A 26790-nucleotide genomic window follows, 5' to 3' on the forward strand; every position below is an offset into this window, starting at 1 on the left:
ACCCCAAGGGAGAAGAAACAGACACGTGAACTACCAGACGAGGGAACAAGAGTGACAGGGGCGACCGAACACTAGGTCATAACCTTGGCGGTAATAAACTTGTCTGATTGGATTCTGATTAATGATGAAAAAACAGTACTGAATCTTGGATTAGGATTTGTACCTACTCCTAGTTATGATCTTTTTGAAACTAGAATTGCTATGTATAGATTTATCTGGAAATTACACTTACGGCAATTCTTTAATGAATCTTAACAGAAATTAGTAGAGGAGTCTCTAGTAAAACCACAGTCATAATGGTGCCCTCCAGGGATTATTCATCCTACTGTTCAGACTTTTTAAAATATTGTTATGTGAGAATTTAATATGACTAAGGAGAACATTCTGTCTGGTAACAAGAATAATATGATTAAACAACAATTTCAAGCCCTATGCACATTAAGTTCAGATAAGGATATTATCATTTCTAGGGTGGATAAAGGTGGAGCAATGGCAATTCAAAGGAAGAGTGATTATCTCTTTGAAGCTTTGAGACAATTACAGGATTCCAAGAATTATGTGATATTATTAGAAGATCCTTTACCTGTTCTTCTTGTTCAAATTTCTGACCTATTGAAGAGTGTTAGTGAAGCATTACTTATAACTTCAAAAGAATGTTGTTTTTTTACATAAGAATATAAGAATTGCCACTGCTGGGTCAGACCAGTGGTCCATCATGCCCAGCAGTCTGCTCCCATGGCAGCCCTTAGGTCAAAGACCAATGCCCTAATTGAGTCTAGCCTTACCTGTGTACGTTCCGGTTCAGCAGGAACTTGTCTAACTTTGTCTTGAATCCCTAGAGGGTGTTTTCCTGGTTCATAGACAAAATCGCGCGCGACAACGGCGCGCAGACAACTGAGCGCAAGGTTGACGGCGCGCCGAAGAAAAGCACTATTTTAAAGGGTTCCGACGGGGGGTGTTGGTGGGGAACCCCCCTATTTTACTTAACAGACATCGCGCTGGCGTTGTGGGGGGTTTGGGGGGTTGTAACCCCCCTCATTATACTTGAAACCAAACTTTTTGCCTGTTTTTTAGGGAAAAAGTTCAGTTTTAAGTATAAAGTGGGGGGTTACAACCCCCAAACCCCCCCCAACGGCAGCGCAATGTCTGTTAAGTAAAGTGGGGGGGTTCTCCCCCCACACCCCCGTCGGAGCCCTTTAAAATAGTGCTTTTCTTTGGCGCGTCGTCAACCTTGCGCTCAGTTGTCTGCGCTCAGTTGTCGGCGCGCCGTTGTCTCGCACGATTTAGTCCCGTCACCGTTTTCCTCTATAAAAGCCTCCGGAAGAGCGTTCCAGATTGCTACCACTCTCTGGGTGAAGAAGAACTTCCTTACATTTGTACGGAATCTATCCCCTTTTAACTTTAGAGAGTGCCCTCTTGTTCTCTCTGTTTTGGAGAGGGTAAATAACCTGTCTTTATCTACTAAGTCTATTCCCTTCATTATCTTGAATATTTCGATCATGTCCCCTCTCAATCTCCTCTTTTTAAGGGAGAAGAGGCCCAGTTTCTCTAATCTCTCACTGTATGGCAACTCCTCCAGCCCCTTAATCATTTTAGTCGCTCTTCTCTGGACCCTTTTGAGTAGCACTGTGTCCTTCTTCATGTACAGCGACCAGTGCTGGACGCAGTATTCCAGGTGGGGCGTAGAATGGCCCGGTACAGCGGCACAATAACCTTCTCCGATCTGTTTGTGACTCTCTTCTTAATCATTCCTAGTATTCTGTTTGCCCTTTTTGCCGCTGCTGCGCATTGCGTGGATGTCTTTATTGACTTGACTACCAGTACTCCCGTCTCTTTCCGGGGGGGGGGGGGGGGGGTGTCTCTCTGAGTACTGCACCGGACATCCTATATTCATGTATAAGATTTTTGTTACCAACATGCATCACCTTACAATTATCCATGTGAAACCTCATTTGCCATGTCACGGCCCATTTCTCGAGCATGTTTATGTCACGTTGCAGGTATTCGCAATAACTCTGAATAACTTTGTATTGTCTGCAAATTTAATCACCTTGCTCGTAGTACCAATTTCCAGGTAGTTTATAAATATGTTGAAGAGCACTGGTCCAAGCTCCAAACCCTGTGACACTCCACTCGTGACGCTTTTCCAGTCCGAGTATTGTTCATTTACCCCCACTCTCTGTTTCCTATCCACCAACCAGTTTTAATCCACGTGAGCATTTCATACAACGACCTCAAGATTATCCCCCTCTTTTACAAAGGTGCGCTAAGCATTTTAGCGCGGATTTAGCACATATTGAATTAACGTGTGCACTAACCGCTAATGTGTCCATAGGATAACATGCACGATTTAGCGTTTATTGCATGTTTAACACGCGATAATTAGCGCGCGCTAAAAAGCATAGTGCTCCTTTGTAAAAGAGGGGGTATATCTACTTCCCAAAATTAATAAATCTTTACATTTACCTCCAGAATGCTCGTTGTTTGCACTAAAAGTAGTGTACTTGAACCTATTTCAAATTTTTGAGATATATTTTTGAGTCTTGCACACAAACCAGATCTTATGTTTAAGACATCCTATTTTTAAAGAATTGTTTCAACTCTTGACATTTCCTTAGATTGTATATTTGTAACGATTGATGCAACATCTTTATATACTAATAAACTCATGAAGGGGCAATAGAAGCTATACTTATCCCAGGACAAGCAGGTAGGATTATTCTCACATACGAGTGTCATCTCCAGTGGTGCTCTAGCACAGATGTTTCAAGTTTCAAGTTTATTAAAAATGTGTTATTCCGCCTTTTCAAAATTGCAAAGCGGCTTTACAATAAAAAGTAAAAACAAGGTAATATTGACAAGTTAAAATTAAAGGCTAATTAATATCCCATAAGGACGGGTACAAAAACACACAAGCCAACTGACATGAAAGGGAAAAGGGTAGAACTACAATAAGTAGTTGCAAGTAAAAAAATAAAACGTAGCTTTAAGAGCCTTGGGACACACCCACAGTGGTACGAGGGATTTATTTTATTTTTATGTATTTAATTTTCTATACTGTTCTCCCAGGAGAGCTCAGAACGGTTTACATGAATTTATTCAGGTACTCAAGCATTTTTCCCTGTCTGTCCTGGTGGGCTCACAATCTATCTAATGTACCTGGGGCAATGGGGGATTAAGTGACTTGCCTAGGGTCACAAGGAGCAGCATGGGTTTGAACCCGTGACTCCAGGGTGCTGAGGCTGTAGCTTTAACCACTGCGCCACACTCTCCAGTTCAGTTCCTAGCTGAGAAGCCAGAAGTGGAGGCTTTATCCCAGGACAAGCTGGGGGTGGGGGGTGGGGGAGTGCTGCGCAGTGGTTAAAGCTACAGCCTCAGCAACCTGAGGTTATGGGTTCAAACCCATGCTGCTCCTTGTGATCCTGGGCAAGTCACTTAATCACTCCATTGCCCCAGGTACATTAGATAGATTGTGAGCCCATGGGGTAGAGTATCTGAATAGATTAATGTAAACCATTCTAAGCTCCCCTGGGAGAATGGTATAGAAAATTGAATGAATAAATAAATAAATAAATATTGGACTCCTTAGCTGCCAGGATCAGGGCAATTACCATGATCATGGTGAGACTAGGTGGGATGGAGGGAGTTTGACTTCTAAGAGGTGAATAAATGTCATAAAAACAGCTTGTCAAAAAAATTCAAGAAAAGGATGTCCAAAAATAAATCACAAAAAACTGCACCCTCCAAACACTACAGGACAAGAGAATCACCTTTCCTTACAAAAAAGGGAGAAAAGACCTCAGTGTCTAATAGGGGCTCTTTAGGCTTCCCATATAGACAGGCTAGTTTTAAACAGAGTTTAATCCTAGCAGACACATCCTTGGTCAGAAAAACTCCCAGTTAATATGTGAACTTCTAATCTTATTTTCTTATAGTTTTATATATTTTTCTATACTTTTCTTATATTTTTAATTTTTCTTCAAACAGCAATTTTCAAAAATAGAAGTCACTTATCTGAGTATTTGGTATTCAGGTGTGGTCCTGGAGTAAACAAAGCAGGAAAAACTGCTCCATGGAAAAAAGCTATCAGTCAAACCGGGTATCCTGGCTGGCATGGGCCTCTAGACAGTAATGAGTGGTGAAGGTATGAATGGAGAACCAGGTGGCTGCTCTACAAATATCCTGAATTGGAATTGAATAGAGATAGATTTCTGTAGTTGCCATGGCTTGAACCTTGTGCACTGTGACACAGCCTTCAAGTGGCCACCCAGCCTCTGCATAGCAGAAGGAGATTCAGTCTATGAGCCAAGTAGAGATGGTCTTCTTGGAGACCAGGGCACCCACTCTACCTGTCTCAAAGAACAGGAACAGCTGTGTAGAGGTCCTATGAGGCTTTGTATGCTGTAAGTAGTAAAGAGCACGCTTGCAGTCCAAGGTATGTAGAGTCACTTCTTTAGGGTGAGATTGTATCTTCGGAAAGAAAAAAGGGAGCATGATGAAAATCCAAGACCACCTTTGGAAGGAATCCAGGGTGAGTGCAAAGGACTACTTTGTCATGGTAAAATAATGTGTAGGGAGGATCGATATGAGGGCTTGAAGTTCACTGACTCAACAGGGCAATGAGAAAGGTCACTTTCCAGGCCAAAGTGATGAAGACAAAGAGTGGCTCAAAAGAAGGCTTCATCAGAGTGGAGAGCACCACATTAATGTCCTAAGGGACAACTGGAGGCTTGATCGGTGAATTGGTGTAGAAGAAGCCTTTTTATGATTCTGGACAGCAATGGCCAAAGTATGACAGGTGCAGAAGATAGTCCAGTACATAATTTGGCCCCATTGCTTTGTCCACCTTCAGTTTATCTAGCTTCTCATGAACACAATCCTCTGAAAATTGATCAGGGTTTACCATACCTCTAACACTATTTGCGTTTGTCTTCTACGGTCCTGCTCCCAGCACTTCAGCTGTGAACACAGAACAGATATATTTGTTAAGCAATTCAGCAAGGTGGGCAGGGGACCTGAAGCTGTCTGGGGGTGTCTGATCTAGCAGGGCCATTCTTATGTTCTTAAGTACTGATATGTCTGTGGAAAGATATATAAAAAAAACAAAACCCAAAACTCGAGCAAGTTGAATAGCAGAATATACCTAGAGTAAATTAAACCAAGGAAATGTTCAGAATAATAATTGATGTGTTCTTCCGTTAATTTACAGAATTTCCTCTGATGTGAAAAGTATAACTGATTCAGCATATTCTTATTTTGCTTTCAAAGGCAACCTCAAAGAGAATAAAATGAGCCCCAAAGAATCTCGATGGGAGCCGGATGCACAGGTTCTGGTTTCGTCCTCTAAGTGGCTTCAGCTTCATGGACTCAAGAGAAATAGGCTGACTCTTTCACGAGTTTTGTCACAGATTGGGTTTCAGCACAAAGAAGGTAAAATGCAATCTTTTTTTTGATAAGAATCAGATACATGTATTGAAATTTTTTCTTAACCTTGTATCTCTAAGAATGATCTTGGTACATGGGCCTTCTACTACTATTACTACTTATTGTTTCTATAGTGCTATTAGACATAGTTTCTATAGTGCTATTAGAGATTATATGCATGCACTTTCCTTGTCCCTATTGGGCTCACAATCTATTGGGTAATGGAGGGTTGAGTGACTTACCCACAATCACAAAAAGGTGCAGTGGAAATTGTAGAAGGTGCTAAAATAACAGAATTGTATTTAAGTCAGTAATCATTCTGAACTCATGTGCTAGGGATATGATTGCACCTCTAATAATCCCTGATTTTGCAACAGTGTTTATCCCAGGACAAACAGGCAGCCTATTCTCACATATGGACGATGTTATTGAAGGAGCCCCGATGCGGAAGCCTCGCAAGCAGACTTGCTTGTAGAAACTAGAAGTTTCGAGTCAGCCGGACCGCACATGCACGAGTGCCTTCCCGCCCAGCACAGGGCGCATCTCCTCAGTTCTCAGTTTTCCACGGAGCCGAGAAGTCCGTCTTTGACTCTCTCATTTAACTTGGTGCCTTCTCTCACCGCGGTTTATGTTTATTTTCTTTGCGAATTGCTGTGTTACTTTCTTTCTTTACTGTTTAAAAAAGAAGACATTTTAATTTTTAATTTTTTCTTCAGTGACTGACTGGCGGGCCAGGCCGCGCGACCGCAGCCTGCGGGCTCTCTTCCCTCCTATGTCCCGGCCGGTCACGGGCTTCAAGAAGTGTAGCCACTGCCAGCGTGTGATTTCTCTCACGAATAGGGCCTGCCTATAATCCAAAGTTGTGCGAGCGCTGGGTTACTCTTCAACCTCGAGCCCTTAAACATCATTGAGTTTTCTTGGAGAAATTCTTCAGCATGAACTCCTTGGTGACACCCTCGACCTCGAGTGCTACCTCGGTCCTGCCTTCCAGCGAGGGTCCTCCTGCTTTCACCGACCTCGAGCCTCATCAGACCGTCCTCATTTGGATTGTCTTTTGCCTCGAGTACACCTGCTTTATCTTCCCCTGAGCTCCCGTCAGGTCAGATACCTCAGCAGAAGGTTCCTGCGCTGGTCCTCACCACTGCCACCTTGAAGCCTTTAGCCTCAGCAAGTGGTCTGATTTCGGTTTGGGAATCTGCATTAATCTGCATTAGCAATAGAGTGCTACCCTTTGGCCTGGATTCATCTTCCAGAGTATTCATCAGGTGCCTGGTGGTAGTAGTAGTAGCTCTAAGGAGCCATAGTCTCCAGGTGTTTTCCTACCTAGACGACTAGCTCCTCAAAGATTCAACATCTCAGGGGGTTATTGTAGCGACCCAGTGGACTATGTGGTTCCTACAAAGTTTGGGATTCGAAATCAACTTTCCTAACTCCCAACTTCAGCCCTCTCAGACTCTACAGTTCATCGGAGCTGTTTTAAACACTATCCAATTCAGAGCATTCCTTCTGCAACAACATCTGGAAGCTCTCCTTCAACTCTGTCATGCAGTGTCTTCCTGCTCTTCAATCTCAGCGAGACACATGATGGTACTACTAGGTCACATGGCCTCCACAGTACACGTAACTTCTTTTGCCAGCCTTCACCTCAGAATTCCTCAGTGGACCCTGGTATCTCAGTGGACGAAGGCTTGCGACCCACTTTCGACACATTGCAGTCACTCCTTCCTTGAGACAGTCTCTCCGCTTGTGGATGCTCTCTTCCAATCTCTCCTGAGGCTTACTGTTTCAAACAACCCCCCCCCATCAGAAGGTCCTCACAAAAGATTCCTCGACCTTCGCTTGGGGCGCTCATCTCGATGGTCTCCGTACTCAAGGCCACTGGACCAGTGTGGATCGCCGGTGTCACATCAATCTGTTGGACCTCGAAGCGATCTTCAATGCTCTCAAAGCTTTTCAACATCTTCTTCACAACCAGGTCGTCCTCATTCCGGCAGACAACCAATTTCCATGTACTATGTCAACAAACAGAGAGGGACGGGATCTTCCTCTCTTTATCAAGCAGCTCTGAAGGTTTGGGACTGGGCAATCCCGCCACAACACCTTCCTAAAAGCTGTCTACATCCAAGGGGCGATAGATTGCATAGTGGACAACTTGAGTCGTCTTCTGCAACCTCACGAATGGACACTCCATTCCTTGCCTCTACATCACATTTCTTCACAGTGGGGAATGCCTCAGATAGATCTCTTTGCAGCTCCCCACAACCACAAACTGTCTCAATTCTGCTCGAGGCAGATGCTTTTCTACTGGAATGGACGAATCTCTTCCTGTATGCATTCCCTCCGCTCCCTCTCATTCTCAAGACTCTTGTCAAGTTGAAGAACGCTCATGCCACCATGATTCTCATTGCTCCTCGGTGGCCGAGACAACCTCGGTACTCCCTTCTACTTCAACTCAGCAGCAGGGAGCCATATCTTCTACCAGTTTTTCTGTCTCTGCTTCCACAGAGTCAGGGATCTCTGCTTCATCCCAACCTGCAGTCTCTACACCTGACAGCTTGGTACCTCTCAATATAACTCCTCTTCAGTTTTCTCAACCTGTAAGAGATATTTTAGAGGCTTCTAGGAAGCCTACCACTAGACAATGCTATCACCAAAAATGGACTAGATTTTCTACGTGGTGTTTTTCTCACGATAAGGAGCCTCAACATTCCTCCTTATCTTCTGTTTTAGACTACCTTTTGCACTTATCCACCTCTGGTCTCAAATCTACATCGATCCAAATCCATCTCAGTGCAATTGCTGCTTTCCATCAGCCTATTGAAGGAAAACCCCTTTCTGCTTATCCGGTAGTTTCCAGATTCATGAAAGGACTTTTCAATGTCAAACCTCCTCTCAAACCGCCTCCAGTGGTTTGGGACCTCAATGTTGTTCTTACTCAATTGATGAAGCCTCCATTTGAACCAATCTGAAGTATCTCACTTGGAAAGTGGTGTTTCTCACTGCCCTCACTTCTGCTCGAAGAGTCAGTGAGCTGCAAGCTTTAGTTGCTGATCCACCTTTCACTGTGTTCCATCATGACAAGGTGGTTCTCCGTACTCATCCTAAATTCTTACCTAATGTGGTTTCGGAATTTCATCTCAACCAATCCATTATTCTTCCAATGTTTTTTCCAAAGCCTCATTCTCATCCTGGAGAATCAGCTCTTCATACTCTAGACTGTAAATGTGCTTTGGCCTATTTGGAATGCTCCTCAACTTTTTGTCTCCTTTGATCCAAATAAGTTGGGACATCCTATCTCTAAGCGTACCATCTCCAACTGGATTGTTGCTTGTATCTCTTTCTGCTATGCCCAGGCTGGATTACTCCTACAGAGTAGATTCACAGCCCATAAGGTCAGAGCAATGGCAGCTTCGGAAGCTTTCCTCAGATCTACACCTATTAAAGAAATTGCAAGGCTGCTACTTGGTCCTCGGTTCATACTTTCACTTCTCACTATTGTCTGGATGTTTTCTCCAGACGGGATGGCCATTTTGGCCAGACAGTATTACAAAATTTATTCTCCTAAATTGCCAACCCTCCCACCATCCCATTCTGGTTAGCTTGGAGGTCACCCATATGTGAGAATAGGCTGCCTGCTTGTTCTGGGATAAAGCACAGTTACTTACCGTAACAGGTGTTATCCAGGGACAGCAGGCAGCTATTCTCACAACCCACCCACCTCCCCTGGTTGGCTTCTCTGCTAGCTATCTGAACTGAGGAGATGCGCCCTGTGCTGGGTGGGAGGGCATTCGCACATGCGCGGTGTGGCTGACTCGAAACTTCTAGTTTCTACAAGCAAGTCTGCTTGCGAGGCTTCCACTTCGGGGTTCCGTTGATGACGTCACCCATATGTGAGAATAGCTGTCCCTGGATAACACCTGTTACGGTAAGTAACTGTGTTTTTTCAACTTCAAGCGACGTACCCCCTAAATCTAAGAAATATCAACCGAGTACCCCAACCAATCTCTGCCTCAGACTCCACTCCCATAATAATAGTACTAATTGTAATGCAATTTCTTCCATTCATTTTTCATATACACACAATATAATCTTATTAACAATACATAAATACTCCAGTTGATGAGGACACTCAAGCTATGTCAGCTGAGGACTTCCTCTGAAGGTGGCCAGGAGTCCCTTTTGCCAAGCTTGGCAGGCAACAGCAGCATCCCTGAGTCACAGATGCTGACACCTCAGTGGCACAGGGATGCTGCCAGCAACTGCTATGCTTTGTGGAGGGGAGTTCTGGTCGCCTTTGGAGGAAGTCCTCAGCTGGTGCTCAGGGTGCTTGGGGATCCCCACCATCCACAGCAAGGGTCAGCAAGTACTTCAACACTGGAGAAATAAAACCAGAAATGCATTTCCTTTTCTGTTGAATACAATACAAAGACATCTGCTATATACATATTTCAGTCAATAAGTTCCTTGTCTTTGTTGTCTGGAGATTTATTTTTCCATCAAGTTGGTTCCAGATTTTCTCTTTTCTGCTTTCCTGTTTTCTGCAAATTCTTCTTCAAATGGTTGCTGTCTATTGGTTCCTCTTACCATAGTCCAGCATTTCTCTCTTCCCTTCCTCCCATTGTACAGCATCCTCCCTCCCTTCTATACTGGATTATTGTCCCTATTTTTCCCCTCCTCACTTCTGCACAACATTTCTTCCTCTCTCCTCCACCCCATGTGCCAACATGCCTCCATCTCTCTCTTTGTCCACCATCTCTCATTCCCTCCCTCGCTGCAAAGGGAGTGAGGAAAGACAGAGAGAATGAGGGATCCAGGGTGCATCTCTCCCACCCCGTCTACTGCTATATCCAACATTTCTCCCTCTTTCATTCCCCGGACCATGTGCAGCATCTTTTACCCCTGCCCATCAATCCCCTGCCCACCATTTCTCCTTCTATCATCCCTCTCCAGTATCATGCCACATATCTCCCTCCATTCCCTCCACCACTATGTCCAACATTTCTCCCTATTGCATCCCTTTCAATCTTCCCCACTGTTCCCTCTCTACTACCATAGCCAACACTTCTCCCTCTCATCCTTCTCTTTCCCATGCATTTCTACCTCACTCCTTGTCTTCCCTATACCCAACAATTATCCTTTTTCCCCCCTTTCTCCATGTGCACCATCTCTTTCCCTCTCACTCACACACTCATGCCCAACAATTCTCCCTTTCTATTCCCTCTCCCACCTCAGTGTCTTTTTCCCTCCCTCCTATGTCCCAAGTTTGTACCCCGTTCCTCCCTTTCTTCTGTGTCCCAAGTTCATGCCCCCTCCCTTCCTTTTGTGTCCAAACACATTCCCTCCCTTCTGTGTCCTGAGTTTGTGCCCCCCTCCCTTCTTCCCTTCTGTGACCTGAGTTTGTGCCCTCCTCCCTTCCTCCCATCTGTGTCCTGAGTTTGTGCCCCCTCTCTCCCTTACTTTTCCCAATGAGCTCACTTGCACTCTTCAGGGCCGTCCAGGTGGGCCTTCTTCTTCATTCTTTCAGCCGCTTGCTTCTTCGCAGGGTTGCGAGCAACAGCTCCTGCATGCTGCATGTGGCTGACTAAGGAGCCCTCCCTCTGATGTCAGCTCTTATGTTGGAGGGAAGGCTTCCAGGTTGGCTTTGGCAGAGTGCTGGGAGCCTACACGTGGTTTTGTGAAGGGAGCATGTGGTTGGAGGACGGGAAGAAGAAGATGCTGCTGAGGCTGCTAGTCCAGGAGGGATACAGGAGCCAGCCTGACAGCCACAGTGGCATCGGCAGAAGGGAGGGAGGATGAGGCAGTAGCAGTATCAGCAGTGGCAGGAGGGCAAGAGATGACAATGTCATGTACCCCATACTGGTACACGTATCCTCCTGGGGTATACTTACCATGTGTTGAGAACCTCTGTTCTACAATATGCTGCCTTACAAAAGAATACTGCCAATGTGTTATGGTAACAGGTTGCAAGCTATGTATAAAAATATACTAATAACTACAAATATTTGAGGGGATGCTAAAATGTTCTCAGCCCAAAAAGAAGAGAATGACTTGGAGCCATGAAACTTACAAGTTATTCCACATATTCACCTCTAAGTTCAACACACTTGGCACATCGTGTCTGAAGTTTCTGCAACTCTTTCAAAAAAATAGTCTGATATCTGGTCACTGAAATACTGCTCCACTGCTGCAATCACCCCCGAATCACTTGAAAATTGTCATCCCATCAAACTCTTTTTAAGGTTTAGAAACAGAAAATAGTCAGATGGAGCAAGATCTGTTGAGTAGGGTGGATGGTCTATGCACTGAAACCCCAACTATGTCAGAACATCCATCGTTTTGCCAGCCTTGTGAGCAGGTGCATTGTCTTGCAAAAAGAGAAGTCCTTTCCACAGCTTCCCTCTCCTTTCAATGCCTCCTTTAATCTGCGCAACAAGTTACAGTAGTATTCTGCATTAACTGTTTGGCTCCTTGAAAGATAGTCAGTCATTACAACACCTTCCTGATTCCAAAACACTGTGGCCTTGACCTTTCCTGCTTGGATCTTGAATTTCTTTGGCCTTGGAGAACCTGAGTGCTGCCATTACCTAGACTGTTTCGTCTCAGGATCATATTGCTGTAACCACTTTTCATCAACAGTAACTAGTCATTCCCAAAAGTTGACACCAGCTTGCTGAAAATGCTGCACAATCAACTTGGAAGTATCCATTCAACATTGTTTTCTCATCAACATTCAAACATTTGGGCACCCACTTGGCTGACAGCTGTGGCCAGGCATGGCCGATTGGACGTGTCCAGGGGCCAATACCCTAAGTCACACAGACCTCGGCCGAGTGAAAGCAAGGTATGGGTAGCTGGGAAGGACTGCAATAAAGTTCAAAAATAGTGCAAAACACCTGGGTGCCACAAAATATATCTTTATTTCACACCATACTTGGTGCATGTAACTAGGTTAGTAGCAATTCAAAATGAGTTCCAAAAATACCAGCAAACAATAATAATCAGTTTATATACTGCAAGGCCATGAAGTTCTATGCGGTTTACAATAATTTAAAAAAAAAAAAAAAAATTACAATTAAAAAGAAGTTGAATAGAACTAAAAAATTAAGAAGCTAATAATTAAGAAACTATAATAATCGAAATGGTCCATAATAAAATTTTTTCTAATTAGCTGCCTAAATATTTTGTAAACAGATATGTCTTTAAATGTCTCCTAAATTCCCATAGGTACTAGTAAGCATAAGCAGTTGTTCTAAATCCTTACCCCATAATGCTGCACAAAATACAAACAAAAACAATCCATTTTGTTTCCTTTATTTGGCTTGTTACCATCCACTGGCTTCAATTTCAGCCTTTTAATGGCCTTCTCTGAGGCTCTCAGGCCTACACCTGCCACACTGGGGTAGGCCCTTCCCGGCCCAGCCACTGTTTTCCACCTGGCTTGTTCAAACAGATTCTGCTATGACTTCTTGTAAGTTGTTTCACTGGGGGAAAAATCCACTTTGGGTTTTTATTAACCAAAATACCCCCAGAGGTGTTGGGATCTGTACCCGCACTGTAGATTTTGATGTACAAAAATCCCAACCAAGATCCCACTAGATTTTGAATAAAGAGTTCCTCAGTGTCCTGTGGCCATCAGTGCTTTAGGTAACCAATTTTCAGGCACTGCCCCAAACCACATCACAGAAAAACAAATTCAGTCCTGCTTGGATTTAGGCTGTGCAGTTTTCTTCAAGTTTCATACAACAAGTGAAAAAAAACCCTCTTTTAGACAGAGGCTTTAAATAATACAGCCTGGCTAGTCTGGAATCATTCACCAACAATTTCCTCTTTATAAACTCCAAACATTTCTACTGTTCCTCAACCCCAGTCCATTAAATCAGGGTCAGTTGCGTATGAAAAATCCTCACTCATTTCTTCCATATTGTGAGCTTCATTCATTTCTATATCATTTTCATTTGTGTAGGAGTCCTCAACAAAATCCTCCCAATCCTGAAGTCCTACCTGCCCTTCTGGAGTAAAAGGCTCTGGCACACTTCTGTTTCCTGACAGAGAAGGTCTGGTTCCCTTCTCTCTCCCCCCCTGCTGCCTGCAACTAGGAACCCTACCCTTTTCTCTCTCAGTGGCTAACTGCCTGTGCTGTAGTACAGGTGTGTCTTTGGTTCTGGCTAATTCTGAGCTCAGATGCTTGTTCAGCTGGCTCAAACCAGTTCTGGATTTGCTAGGCACTGGAGCTATTCCAGTCCTGGCTTTAGAAATTATCTGCCCTTGGCCTGATGGGATTTGTAGTCCTGTTACTTTGCTTTTCACTTGCTGCTTCAAAAAAGGTAAACAGGCATGAGGAGTCTCTACCTCCTTCTGTGCACTGCTATGCAAAGGCATTTTCTTCCTTGGCAGTGCCCTAGGAGGAATTTTAGGTTTATCTACTGTTTTCTCCTGGGACAATTCCCTACTTTGCTCATCAGTTCTGGGGCACTGCAAGGATTCCTTTGCTTTCACATGGAGTTCCCTGTGATACAGCATACCTAACGTGACCATTTATTTTTTTCATCAAAACGGGACATCTATTAATATTCAGTCCCGCCCCCAATCCCGCCCTAGCCCCACCCAAATTCTGCCCTAGCCCCGCCCCCAATCCCACCCTAGCCCCGCCCCAAATTTCTTCCATTCATTTTTCATGTACACACAATATCTTATTATTTCATAATGGTAACCATAAAATTAAAAAAAAACCACAAAGCACCCTATACGCAGAGAAAATGTTAATTTTTTATATTTGGGGGGTTTTCAATGATGTCACCTCAGTAACTATAGAAAAATAGACAAATATAGGGCAAAATATAGACAGCAGATATAAATTCTCAAAACTGACACATTTTTATCACTAAATTGAAAATAAAATCATTTTTCCTACCTTTGCTGTCTGGTGATTTCATGAGTCTCTGGTTGCGTTTCCTTCTGACTGTGCATCCTTTCATTTCTTTCTTTCTTTCTGCACTCAGGCCCAACAATTGTCCCTTTCTATTCCCTCCCTCCTTCCTTCCTATGTCCTTAGTGCCCCCAGTGCCTCATTCCCATGTCCCCCTCACTGCCTTCCAGACTTTGTCCCACCACCACCCCCAAAGCCAGCCTGCCTGCCTACTTACCTGCCTACCTACCTACCTCCCGCGCCAAATTGACATCAGAAATAAGGCTTCTAGGCCGCGATTAGCAGCAGCAGCAGCAGGGAGGTAAGCAGCGGCAGTGGACCGGGGTTAAATCGGGCACTGGAGGGAGGCCAGGGCAGGATTAATTCTTTGAGGGCCCCTAGGCACACAAGTACACTTAGCCAAGCAGGCCCTAGTTCTCCCCTACATCCTAGAATTGAACCTTTGCCAGAACCCTCTAGGGCATTGCCTTGTGTGTTATTCCCAGTAGGAGTGAGTAGGCTGAGTGCAGAAGTTTCTATGGGAGGTAATTCATCACAGGCTACCTTTGGGTCTAGTGCCGGCAAGAGAGAGTTTGGAAACCTCAGTCTGTCCATCAGAGATTGCTCTGGAAGCCATTTAAATGTGTCTTCAAAGATCCTGCCTGCAGTCGTATAGAGTACTGGATGGATTTGCTGGCAGCAGCACTCCCCACTCTCCCCACGCAGCCGACCCTCCGACCGTGAAACGACTGACATATCTCCCTCAACAGCAGCGTCGGCAGCGCTCTAAACAGGCTGCTTTGCAGCCTTCTCCCGCCACCGATTCCCTCTGCTGCATCACTGATCAGCATCGTGACACAGGGAAGGCCCCGGCAGGAGAAGGCTACAAAGCAGCCTGTTTAGAGCGCTGCCGACGCTGCTATTGAGGGAGGTATGTCAGGCGTCTCGCGGTGGGTGGGTCAGCTGCGCGGGGAGAGGGAGGAGTGCTGCTGCCGGCAATTCCAGCGATGGAGTCGGCCGCGAAGGTGAGGGAGATGGGCTAGTTAGGGGGAGAAATGGCCGGACTGCTAGGACCCTTTAATCCAGCCCTGAGGGAGGCTTTTTTTTTTGTGCGGCAGGGAGGGACAGGAAGCGATCACCTGTCCCGTTGTCCCCGCGCACAGCTTAGGGACGCTGTCCCTGAAAACGGGACATTTTTGGTGTCCTGAAGCTGTGTGTAGGGACAACAGGACAGGGGATCCCAAAATGGATTAGTCCCGTTCAAAACGGGACATATGGTCACCTTAAGCATACCCAGCTGTTCGTGGATTGTACACCCAAAACTTTCCCTGGATATCTGTAGTGTCTCTGCAATTGTTTCAGCCAATATTCGTCGATCTGCCAAAATCAGGTCATAGACATGTTCAACAATTTCAGGAGTTGCCACTGTTTGAGGCCTCCCAGACCTTGCTGCATCTTCAGTCTTCAAATCTCCACACTGAGAATTTGCACACCACTTCTTCACTGTGAAGTATGATGGGCATTTGTCACTCAATGTTTGCATCTTAGATTAATGGATTTCCTTTGGAATTTTCTTCTGCAGGGAATAGGAACTTCATGACAGCTTGGAGTTCCACACTTGAAAACTCTATACTTTTCATTGATATGGTTCAATGAATGATCTGAAACAATATCAAAATATAGCATTATGATTCTGCAAATTGGCACATTGCAAAATAAAATAACACTCTTTTCAACTACAGTGGCAAAATAATGCTCTGTGCAGTGCTGCGTGCATCTGGTAGCACTATAGAAATAATTAATAGTAGTAGTAGATGCTGCTACCCTGGACGGTGCCTAGTTTAAACATCTCCCTACTCCCTCCCTGCCCTTTATCTTCGTGGCAGGCGATGTCTGAACTGCCTTCTTACAGCAGCCGGAGTGTTGAAGCTGCGTGTGGCTGCCATAAAGGTTATCTCTGATGCAACCGGAAGTTGCATCAGAGACGACCTTTCTGGCAGCCATATGCAACTTCAACACTCTGGCTACTATAAGAAGACAGTTTAGACATCGCCAGCCACGAAGATAAAGGGCAAGGAGGTTTGTCGGCACAGTTGCCGGACCGGTCCTGTTGTCCGGGGGGGGGGGGGGGGGGGGTGCATGGCGGAAGCGGCTACGAGGTGTTCTCGCTGCAGGGGAGGGGGTGAAAGTGCCATGAAGGTAAGGGGCAGGGAGGGAGAAAGGGAGAAAAGGTGAAACAGAGAGTGGGGAGAAGATGCTGAAGGGAAATGGGGACCAGAGAGTGGGGAGAAGATGCTGAAAGGAAATGGGGAAGAGAGATTGGGAGAAGATGTTGAAGGGAAATGGGGAAGAGAAAGTGGGGAGAAGATGCTGGCAGGGAAGAAGACAGAGATGCCTAAGGTGACCATTTATTTTTTTCATCAAAAGGGGACATCTATTAATTCTCAGTCCTGCCCCCAATCCCTCCCTAGCCCCGCCCCAATCCCACCCTAGCCCCGCCCCCCAATCCCACTCCCAATTTATTCCATTCATTTTTCATGTACACATAATATCTTCATATTAATTCATAATGGTAACCTTAAAATTAAAAAAAACTACAAAGCACACTATACGCAGAGAAAATGTTAATTATCATTTATAGTTGGGGGGTTTCAAAGATGTCAAGGCAAATGACTTTAAAATATGCAATGTCACCTCAGTAACTATAGAAAAATAGACAAATATAGTGCAAAATATAGACAGCAGATATAAATTCTCAAAACTGACATGTTTTGATCACTAAATTGAAAATAAAATCATTTTTCCTACCTTTGCTGTCTGGTGATTTCATGAGTCTCTTGTTGCATTTCCTTCTGACTGTGCATCCTTTCTTTCATTTCTTTCTTTCTGCACTCAGATCCAACAATTGTACCTTTCTATTCCCTCCCTCCTTCCTTCCTATCTCCTCAGTGCCTCCTTCCTATGTCCTTAGTGCCCCTTCCTATACCCTTAGTGTCCTCGGTTCCTCCTTCCTATGTCCCCATCACTGCCTTCCAGTTTTTGTCTCCACCCCCTCCCCTATGCTCTGGCATCTCTCTTCTCCTTTCCTTCCTTCCTTCCCACTCCACCCCATGATCTGGCATCTCTATCTCCTTCCGATCTCTCTCCTCTCCTTCCATCTCCCCCTCCCACTCCATTATCTGGCATCTCTTCTTCCTTCCTCCTGGTCTGTCATCTGTCTCCTCCCCCTCCCCCCATATACCCTGACATCTCTCCCCCCTCCATGGTCTGATAGCTCCTTTCCTTTTCCTCCCTCCCATGATCTTGGCATCTCTTTCCTCTCCTCTCCCTTCCCTGGTCTTCCTTTTTCCCTCTCTCTTCTCAGTTGGGTGCAGCATCAGCACTTCTCTTCCCCTATCCCCTCCCCAATTTGGCGCAGTAGCAGCTTTTCAATTCCCCTCTCCACCCCCCCTTGGGTGCAGCAGCAGCAGCTTTTCTCTTCCCCCTCCCCCGCTTGGGTGCAGAAGCAGCATGTTTTCTATTCCCCCCTCCCCCCTTGGGTGCAGCAGCATCATTTCTCTTCCTATCCCTCCCATCGGCAGTCACAAGTTTCCCTCCATCGCTGACCTATCTTCCATAGGTCAGCGATGGAGGGAAGCTTACAACTTGCTTCGGGCCTTCCTCGTTGCCGGGTCCTGCCTTCGCGGAAACAGAAAGTAGGCAGGAGTCAGACCCGGCAGTGAGGAAGGCCCGAAGCAAGTTGTAAGCTTCCCTCTGTGTCTCGCTTAGCTTATACTTGAGGAGAAAGACTAACTCATTCATTAACTCCGATTTAAAAATCTGACCTAAAATCTTCTGAGACTAAAAACAGTGATGTGCTTCTGCTCCGAAGCTCTACGTGTGCTTGCCAGCTTCCCTTCTCTTTCCCCCCCCCCCTGGACGTAACTTCCGGTTTCGGAGGGAAGAGAAGGTAAGCCGGCACGCACACGTTAGAGCCCAGAGCATGGGTTCAGTTTGTATGCGGAAGTCAACCTGGGAAGGAGCATCGGCGGCAGCAGCAGGATTAGCCGGTGCGGAGAACACTGCAGGGGTTTGGCGCTGGACCGACCGTCCCCTTGTCCCCGCGCACAGCTTCTGAAAATGGGACATTTCGGCTGTCCCGAAGCGGTGGCTCGGGACAACGGGATGATCGGTCCAATAACGGGACTGTCCCGTTGAAAACGGGACGTATGGTCACCTTAGAGATGCCAGACTATGGGGGGAGTGGAGGGAAGAAGATGGGTGCTAGACCAATTTGGAGGGGGAGATAAAGGGAGAGGCACAGTAACAGAGCAAATGGAAGACACAGAGAGAAGAGAGACAGTGGATGGAAGGAATTGAATGAGAAGATGAGGAAAGCAGAAACCAGACAACAAAGGTAGAAAAAAAAATTCTATTTCTTTTTCTTTTCGCTTCAGGATAAGGTAGTATATTAGTTGTGTTGATAAAAATTTATAAACAAAGCCCTGCCAGCTGAACATCTCTTTCTCCAGTTCAGCAGCCAGAACTTTGATTTATAAGGAAGGAATAAGCTAAATATTGCAGTACTGAGGCTTGTATGGATGCTGCGGGGACAGTGATGGGGCGGTGAATGGGATGGCAGCAACGGGGCGGTGAAGGGAATGGCGGTGACGGGGCGGTGAAGGGGACAGTGGGCCGGGGACAGATTTTTTCCCCATGTCATTCTCTACCATTGCTTTGAGACGTCACCTAGCATATGGAATCCGGAAGGGATGTAACAAAATGGAAGATTAAGTTTATACCTTTGATAATCGTCTTTCTGTTAGTCCCTGTAGGATTCCATACCACCTGCCCTCTCTGGGGATCTTCCCTCATACCCCCTTGTCATGGATTTGTTCAGGTATGTGGCTTGGCTTTTGGACTTAACTGGATATGTTTGCTAGCTCTCAGGCTAAAGGGGTGGAGCATGTGCTCAGAAAAGTGTTGGATTTCTGCAACTCCCAGATTTCAGGTTGGGATTGAACACCCTAGCATACGGAATCCTACAGGGACTAACAGAAAAAAGCTTATCAAAGGTATAAACCTAATGTTCCATTCGTACCTCTTTTTCTTCTTCGCTGGCAGTGAGCATGCTGGAATAGCCACAGCTTACAAAGGTAAGACTTCCTGGTTCATAGACAACCCCGCGAAAGACAAAGGCGCGCGCTGACAACTGAGTGCAAGATGGAGGCGCGTGCCGAAGAAAATTACAGTTTTTAGGGGCTCGGAAGGGGGGTTTTGTTGGGGAGCCCCCCCAGTTTACTTAATATAGATCGCGCCGGTGTTGTGGAGGGTTTGGGGGGTTGTAACCGTCCACATTTTACTGTAAACTTAACTTTTTCCCTAAAAACAGGGAAAAAGTGAAGTTTTCAGTAAAATGTGGGGGGTTACAACCCCCCACACCCCCCACAACGCCCCCACAACGCGGCACGATCTCTATTAAGTTAAGTGGGGGGGTTCCCCCCACGCCCCCCTGTCGTAGCCGTAAAAACTGTAATTTTCTGTGGTGCGCGCCTCCGCGCCGCATTCAATTGCGCGCGCCTTTGTCCCGGCGCGCTTTTGACCTGACACCAGACTTCCTTCTGGCATCACTTCCTGGCCCCATGCACAGAAAGTGACATCAAAAGAGGAACGAAGCTGGCGAGAGCAGTGTGTAGAACCAGTTGCATAGTAAGGGGGGTGGTCTGACACTCCTCCTCCTCGCTGCCCCTCATGCTCCTTCCCACTTCTCCCTCTACTGTTCTCACGCTTTTACTCCCTCCCCCTCTGTACCTCTAGCTCTTTGCAACTCCAACCAGCTGCTCACACCAGCATCGATTCTGTTGTCACTTCCGGGTTCTGCACCTAGGAAGTGACAACAGATAGATAGCTGAAGTGGGCAGCAAGTTGGTGGGAAGGAGCGCCTCTCATCCTTGCTATGTCACTGCATTGAACATCTTGCTTGCTGCCAGCTAAGTTGTGAAGAGGTACTGGGGGGAGAGGGGTTTGCTGTGATGTCAGAGGAATGGGATGATCAGGGGGGTGAAGAGAAGAAGTGCACTCCTGCCAAGTTGGTGCCCGGGGCAGTTCGTACCCTCTTCCCCCCCCCCCTCCTCCTTACTACACTACTGGTGAAACTTACAGGAAGTGGACAGTTTATGATCAAAATTCTGTCCAGGCATGAGGATCATGTCCCTGGCCCTTCTCTCCCCTTAGTCTGTCTATTCCTCCTCCCTACACGTAGCCTACATACTACAACCTGTGCTGTTCCAGGCTCCTGCTGCTATCACTGCAAGCTCTCTACTTCAATTGACATAAACAAATTCTGGCCCTGATGCTCAAAGCTACCACGAGTTTAAGCATGCAGTTAATGCCAGGTGTACATGCACATTATTGTGTGCCAAATGCTTGGAGGGCTAAAGCACGGGTATTGACATGCACAGTACAGATAGCCACAAATTGTATTGGAAAGCATTAAAATGGATGTTAATGAGGTCAGTCAGTATTCCTTCGTAGTGCACAGAAGGAAATGATGGCCTTTAATGCTATAAAGCTTTTTTTGTCACATCAGGGGCAGCGTTGAATGTTTTCAGGGGAGGATTTCTTGTCAATTTTTCACATCAAACTAGAGTTACCACACCAGATGTCTGAATTTACCCGGACATGTCCTTTTTTTTAGAGGACTGTCCAGGTGCCTGGACAGGTTTTCAAAACCCATCAGTTTGTCCAGGTTTTGAAAAGTGTTCAGCTCGGGGGCCATGTTGGGAGGGCCTTTGCACATATGCACAGATGCGACGTAAAATAACATTATTTGCTGATGACGCCAAACTAAGCAATGTAGTGGGCAAAAGCACAACAGACATAAATTCAATGTCCGACAACATGATGCACGACCTATTCCTACTGGAGCGCTGGTCTAGGTCCTGGCAACTCAGCTTCAATGCCAAAAAATGCAAAGTCATGCACCTGGGCAGCCAAAATCCATGCAAGACTTACACCCTTAATGGCGAGATCCTAACAAGAACTGAAGCAGAACGAGACTTAGGGGTGATTGTCAGTGAGAACATGAAGACTGCCAATCAAGTGGAGCAAGCTTCATTCAAGGCAAGGCAAATCATAGGTTGCATACGCAGGAGTTTCATCAGCCGTAAGCCTGAAGTCATTATGCCGTTGTATAGATCCATGGTGAGGCCCCACCTGGAATACTGTGTGCAATTCTGGAGGCCACATTACCGTAAGGATGTGCTGAGACTGGAGTCGGTCCAGAGAATGGCCACCCGGATGGTCTCAGGACTCAAGGATCTCCCGTACGAGGAACGGCTGGATAAGTTGCAGCTGTACTCACTCGAGGAACGCAGAGAGAGGGGTGACATGATCGAGACATTCAAGTATCTCATGGGCCGCATCGAGGTGGAAGAAGATATCTTCTTTTTCAAGGGTCCTGCGGCAACAAGGGGGCATCCATGGAAAATCAGGGGCGGGAAACTGCACGGGGACACCAGGAAATTCTTTTTCACTGAAAGGGTGGTTGATCGCTGGAATAGTCTTCCACTTCAGGTTATTGAGGCCAGCAGCGTGCCTGATTTTAAGGCCAAATGGGATAGACACATGGGATCTATTCACAGAGAAAGGTAAGGGAGGGTCATTGGGGGTGGGCAGACTAGATGGGCTGTGGCCCTTATCTGCCGTCTATTTCTATGTTTCTATGTTTCTATGATGATGTAAATCGTATGTGCGCATGTGTGTGATATCATCATGTCACATCCATACATGCACGGAGATCCTCCAGACACATCCCCAAATAGACGAGGTTTTTGTGGGTCCAAAAACTTACAATGAGAACTAGTATCAAGTCGCTGCATTGGCTTAGCAGGACATGAAGAGCAGCTCACACTGCAATGGACCAGACAATAGGAGAGACAGAGTTACATTGCAACCACCAGTGAGCCACCAAGAAGAGATAAGAGGAAGGCCAAGGAGGCATGGGAAAGATGAAACACTAGGGGATAGAGATGAGAGGATCCTGTCCGGCTTATACTCCTGACTCTCCTGACTACCCCACACCCCCACCTACCTCCTCTGGCACTGCAATTTGAATCTTTGGGCAGCTGGCAGTGGCAACGAGGTGAGCCTGCTGCTGACGGCCTGCTCCAGAAACCCCTCTCTGTAGGTTCCGCCTATGCAAGAACAGAAAGTTGCAGCAGAGAGGCTGACAGCAGCGGGCTCACCTCACTGCTGCTTCAAGCTATCCAAAGATTTAGTTGCAGCAGTGGGGAGTAGGTAGGTGGGGGCTTTATGGAGTTAGGAGTAAGGTTACCAAATGCCTGGGAAAACCCATTGTGACAGGATGAAGTTTCCTGTCACTGGCATTCTACCAGAGGGCATCTGAGCAGCTAAATGAAGGGACTAATTTGCATAAGAGCTGCAAATTCTGCTGGGAGCTGACCACTCACCCTGAGTGAGCTATGGTGCTAAAAAGGACAACTCCCAGGCAGAGAGCAGGGTGACTCTTGGAAGGAGGAATACTGGCCTAACTGCTGGTAAGCTCTTAAGGCCACTGCTGACTGGCACTGATTGGGGGCCCAGTACAGTGGAGTGGCCAGAAGCCCTTAAGGCCACTGCTGACTGGCACTGATAGGGGGCCCAGTGCAGTGGGGTAGAGTGGCTAGGCTGACCAGTCCTGATGGGGGGATTAATGCAGCAGCAAAAAAGCCTGGTGGTGGGAGAGTCCATGGGGACCTATGCATGGCAGAAAAGAGGTGGAAGAGTAGCCAGAGGGCCAGGTAGAACCTGGAGTCCAGCAAGGGGCTCAGGCTTGACAACTGGTGGTGGGACCTGTGAAGAAGAAGAATCAAGATGGTGGGGACCCAAGTGGCTGGGGAGCAGAGGGATTGGTGGTGGCCCCACAAGAGGTAGCTAGAAGAGCTGGAGTCCAAGGCTGAGGGGGTCTGGAGGCTGATCAGCGGTGGGACCGGCAGGACTAGTGGCAACTGGCAGAGAAACTGATAATGACACAGAAAGCTGGCAAAAGACTCCCCAAGAAGCAACCTGGAAGACCCTGGGAGCACTGGACAGAGATCTAAGGTGCGTCTGGAGGAGGGACTGGCTGGGACAGTGGCAACCTGCAAAGTGACCAGTAAATGGCACTGGAAGCTGCCAAAGACCTTCAGGGTCAATGCAGGGTCAAAAGGAGGACTCGGGAAAGAGCCTAGAGGAGATGGAGGAACCGGGAGAACTATGGAGTCCAGGGAGGACCCAGAGGATGACCAGGATGAGCAGGGAAGACCTGGTCATGGATATTTAAGAACGTATGAATGTGTTTAACCCTGTTGTGTTATGTTTTAACAGAGAACAAAGGTGCCTGGGGGTGGATATGTGATGTGTGTTAACCACTCGGCCCTGTCGCATGATGACACACGGACATGTTCTCTTTTTAGAGGACTGTCCGGTGGCCTGGAGGGATTTCTAAAATCTGGCATTTTGTCCAAGTTTTGGAAATCTCTGACCTCAGGAGGCTTCATTTGGAGGGCATCTGCGCATGTGTGAACGTTGACGTGACGATATATGCATGTGCACATGTGTGTAACATCATTATATCAATGTCCATGCACACGCAGACAAAGTGGGGGCAGAATGGGGAGGAGCTGGAGGTAGAATGGTACATGGCTGGGGGGTGGGACGTGGCAGAGCTGGAGATGGAATGAGGTGGGTGCTGGGGTTAGAATGGGGTGGGGCCAGGTATCCTCTTTTTTATAGAGGACATCTGGCAACCCTAAGCTGGACAGTCATTTCAACAGCACACTGGCAGCTGGCGGCAGGTTCCCCTGAAGTCTTCAAGCTTCCCTGAAATCTTTGGCTCTCCCTGAAGTCTTCACTAAAAATCATGTTTTTTGTACAGATGGGGGGGGGGGGGGTTTGTCAAAAAAATGATGGACCCTGGGTGTCACATATGCTAGGTATGCCACTGCATGAAAGAAAGACAAAGACGAGCACAGCAACTGTCACAGAGGAAAAAATCCACACCCAACAGCCAAGGACCAGAATACAAGCAATGGCAGTTCTGAATGACATGCTGAATATTAATGAGAGCAACATTAAAACACACACATGTGGATATTTAGATCAGATCTGCAACTTTTGTAATGCAAAACATTTTGAAGCAGAAAGATTTTCAGATTTTAAATTTTCACAATGTTGCTCAAAAGGAAAAGTACATCTTCCCCCAATCACTACAAATCCTTTTATCCAGCAACTCATGACGGGTCAGCATCACTACAGCAAAAATTTCTTCCATAATATATGATCCATAAATAGTGTCCTAGCATTTGCCTCCATGGGAGCAAACATTGCTCCACCTCCCTGGCTATGGCCCATACTGTTTCCGCATCCATGGTTCAGTTTGTCACAGAGTAGGCACACTGCACCCGGAACAGGGACAAAACAGACAGTATGCACAATTATATATTTTTGATCCCTCTGCAGCTGCAGAACAAAGACTGCTAATTTCATCAAACTCAGGAATAAATCCAGAACTTATGCAAACACTAAGCACACTTAAGCGCAATACAATCTATTTGCAGAGGCTTGCAAAATGTTGCAACAGGTTGACAAAGAATATGAGGAGGATGCCGCCAGAACAGGCAATGTTACTAATGAGGTGTCCGTGACAATAGTGCACGATCGTAAAAATGACCAAAAGCACTATAACGCACCAAAACAGAATGAGGTTGCATCTATTTTTCAAAATAATGACAGAGAACCATCACTTGAAAGAGATCTCCTTATACACTGCAAACCAAGTGCAGACGATCCAAAACAAAGGATAACACAAAAAAATTAGTATCCTTGATCCAAATCTGGAACCCATGGTTTAACCATTGCTGTTCCTCTATGGGGATCAAAGCTGAGGAATTGATATACCTTTGCAACACAGACCACAAGCCTTAATAGGCTTAACAAATCAGTCATGAAATCCAAGAGTTAGGGTAACACAAATGCAATATTATGGGTACCATCTTTCCATCAGAGATGTATTTAACCCCTTCTTACATGCTGGCCGCTTTATACAACAATAGCCAACAGACTAAATTACATAAGCCAAAATCAGCCAGAATTACGAGTAGAAAAATACTCAGGATTTAATTAATGAAGCCAATGACGCAGGCCTTCCTCATTTGCAGGTAGCTCCAGAAACATGCTACAAAATTATCAAGATGTCATGACAATTGTCAGAAAATATAAGCCTGATCTTTTCATTACAATGACATGCAACCCCAAATGGGAAGAGATTGTTCATAATCTACAACATGGTCAAACTGCTGATGCACGACTAGATTTAGTTGCAAGAGTATTTCACCTAAAACTAAAAGCTATCATCAATGATATCTGTAAAAATAATATTTTTGGACTAACAAAAGCCATTGTCTACATAACTGAATTTCAAAAGAGGGGTTTACCACATGCTCACATACTACTCATTCTTAAAGATGATAGTAAACCAAAAACAGAAATGATAGACAAAATTGTATCTGCAGAAATTCCAAATATAAACATCACTCCTCGCTTATATGCAATTGTAACAAAACATATGATTCATGGACCATGTGGAGCACACAATGTTAATTCTCCATGTATGACAAATGCACTAAGGATTATCCAAAGCAATTCCAGCAACTATGGCTAATATTAATGGTTTTCCCAAATACAGAAGACGAAACACAGGCCAAATTTCAAATGTTAATGGCAAGACAATTGATAATACTTGGGTTGTACCATATAATCCATATCAAGCCCTCAAGTACAATTGCCACATTAATGTTGAAGTGTGTGCTTCTGTGAAAAGCGTCAAATACCTTTTTAAATATGTGAACAAAGGTCATGATTGTGCAAATGTTGTAATTCAAGAACATAATAATTTAAATCACGATGAAATTAAAACCTTTATGAATTCAAGATATGTGAGCGCTCCTGAAGCAGCATGGCGTTTGAATGGATTTGAAATGCATTATCAATCACATACCATACATAGGGTAGTGGTGCATCTGCCTGATGAACAAACTGTATTTTTCAACCCAAATAACATTATTAGAGCGGCACAGATAGCTTCACAGTGCAATACTCATTTGACAGCTTGGTTCAAACTAAATCAAGACTAAGATGAAGCAAGGAGCATATTATACTCAGACATTCCTTTACACTATGTGTTTGACTCTGAACATTGTACTTGGAAATTATGTCAACGGGGTGCAGAAAAAGTTATTGGGTGCATGTATTCTGTCAACTTACTATCTGATCCAGAACGCTACGCTCTGCACCTCCTATTGCTCAATATTTCTGGTGCACTATCCTTTGAAGATCTAAGAACTGTAAATGGAAATATCTACCCCCACTTTCCAAGAGGCCGCCAAACAAAGAGGCCTCATTAATAATGATCAAGTGTGGGAGAACACTTTGGAAGATGCTGT

The 26790-nt window shown here is 45.7% G+C and overlaps 1 protein-coding gene across 1 annotated transcript in view; it reads left to right on the forward strand.

Moving 5' to 3' along the window:
* Positions 1-26790, forward strand: part of VWA3B (von Willebrand factor A domain containing 3B) — a 411842-nt gene that overhangs the window by 25683 nt on the left and 359369 nt on the right. The window contains exon 3 of the mRNA XM_033949516.1: positions 5269-5430. Within this exon, the coding sequence (XP_033805407.1) occupies positions 5269-5430 (162 nt within the window). The remainder of the gene's footprint in view (positions 1-5268; positions 5431-26790) is intronic.

The sequence above is a fragment of the Geotrypetes seraphini genome, chromosome 6 (genome assembly GCF_902459505.1).
Source record: "Geotrypetes seraphini chromosome 6, aGeoSer1.1, whole genome shotgun sequence".
NCBI classification, from domain to species: Eukaryota; Metazoa; Chordata; class Amphibia; order Gymnophiona; family Dermophiidae; genus Geotrypetes; species Geotrypetes seraphini.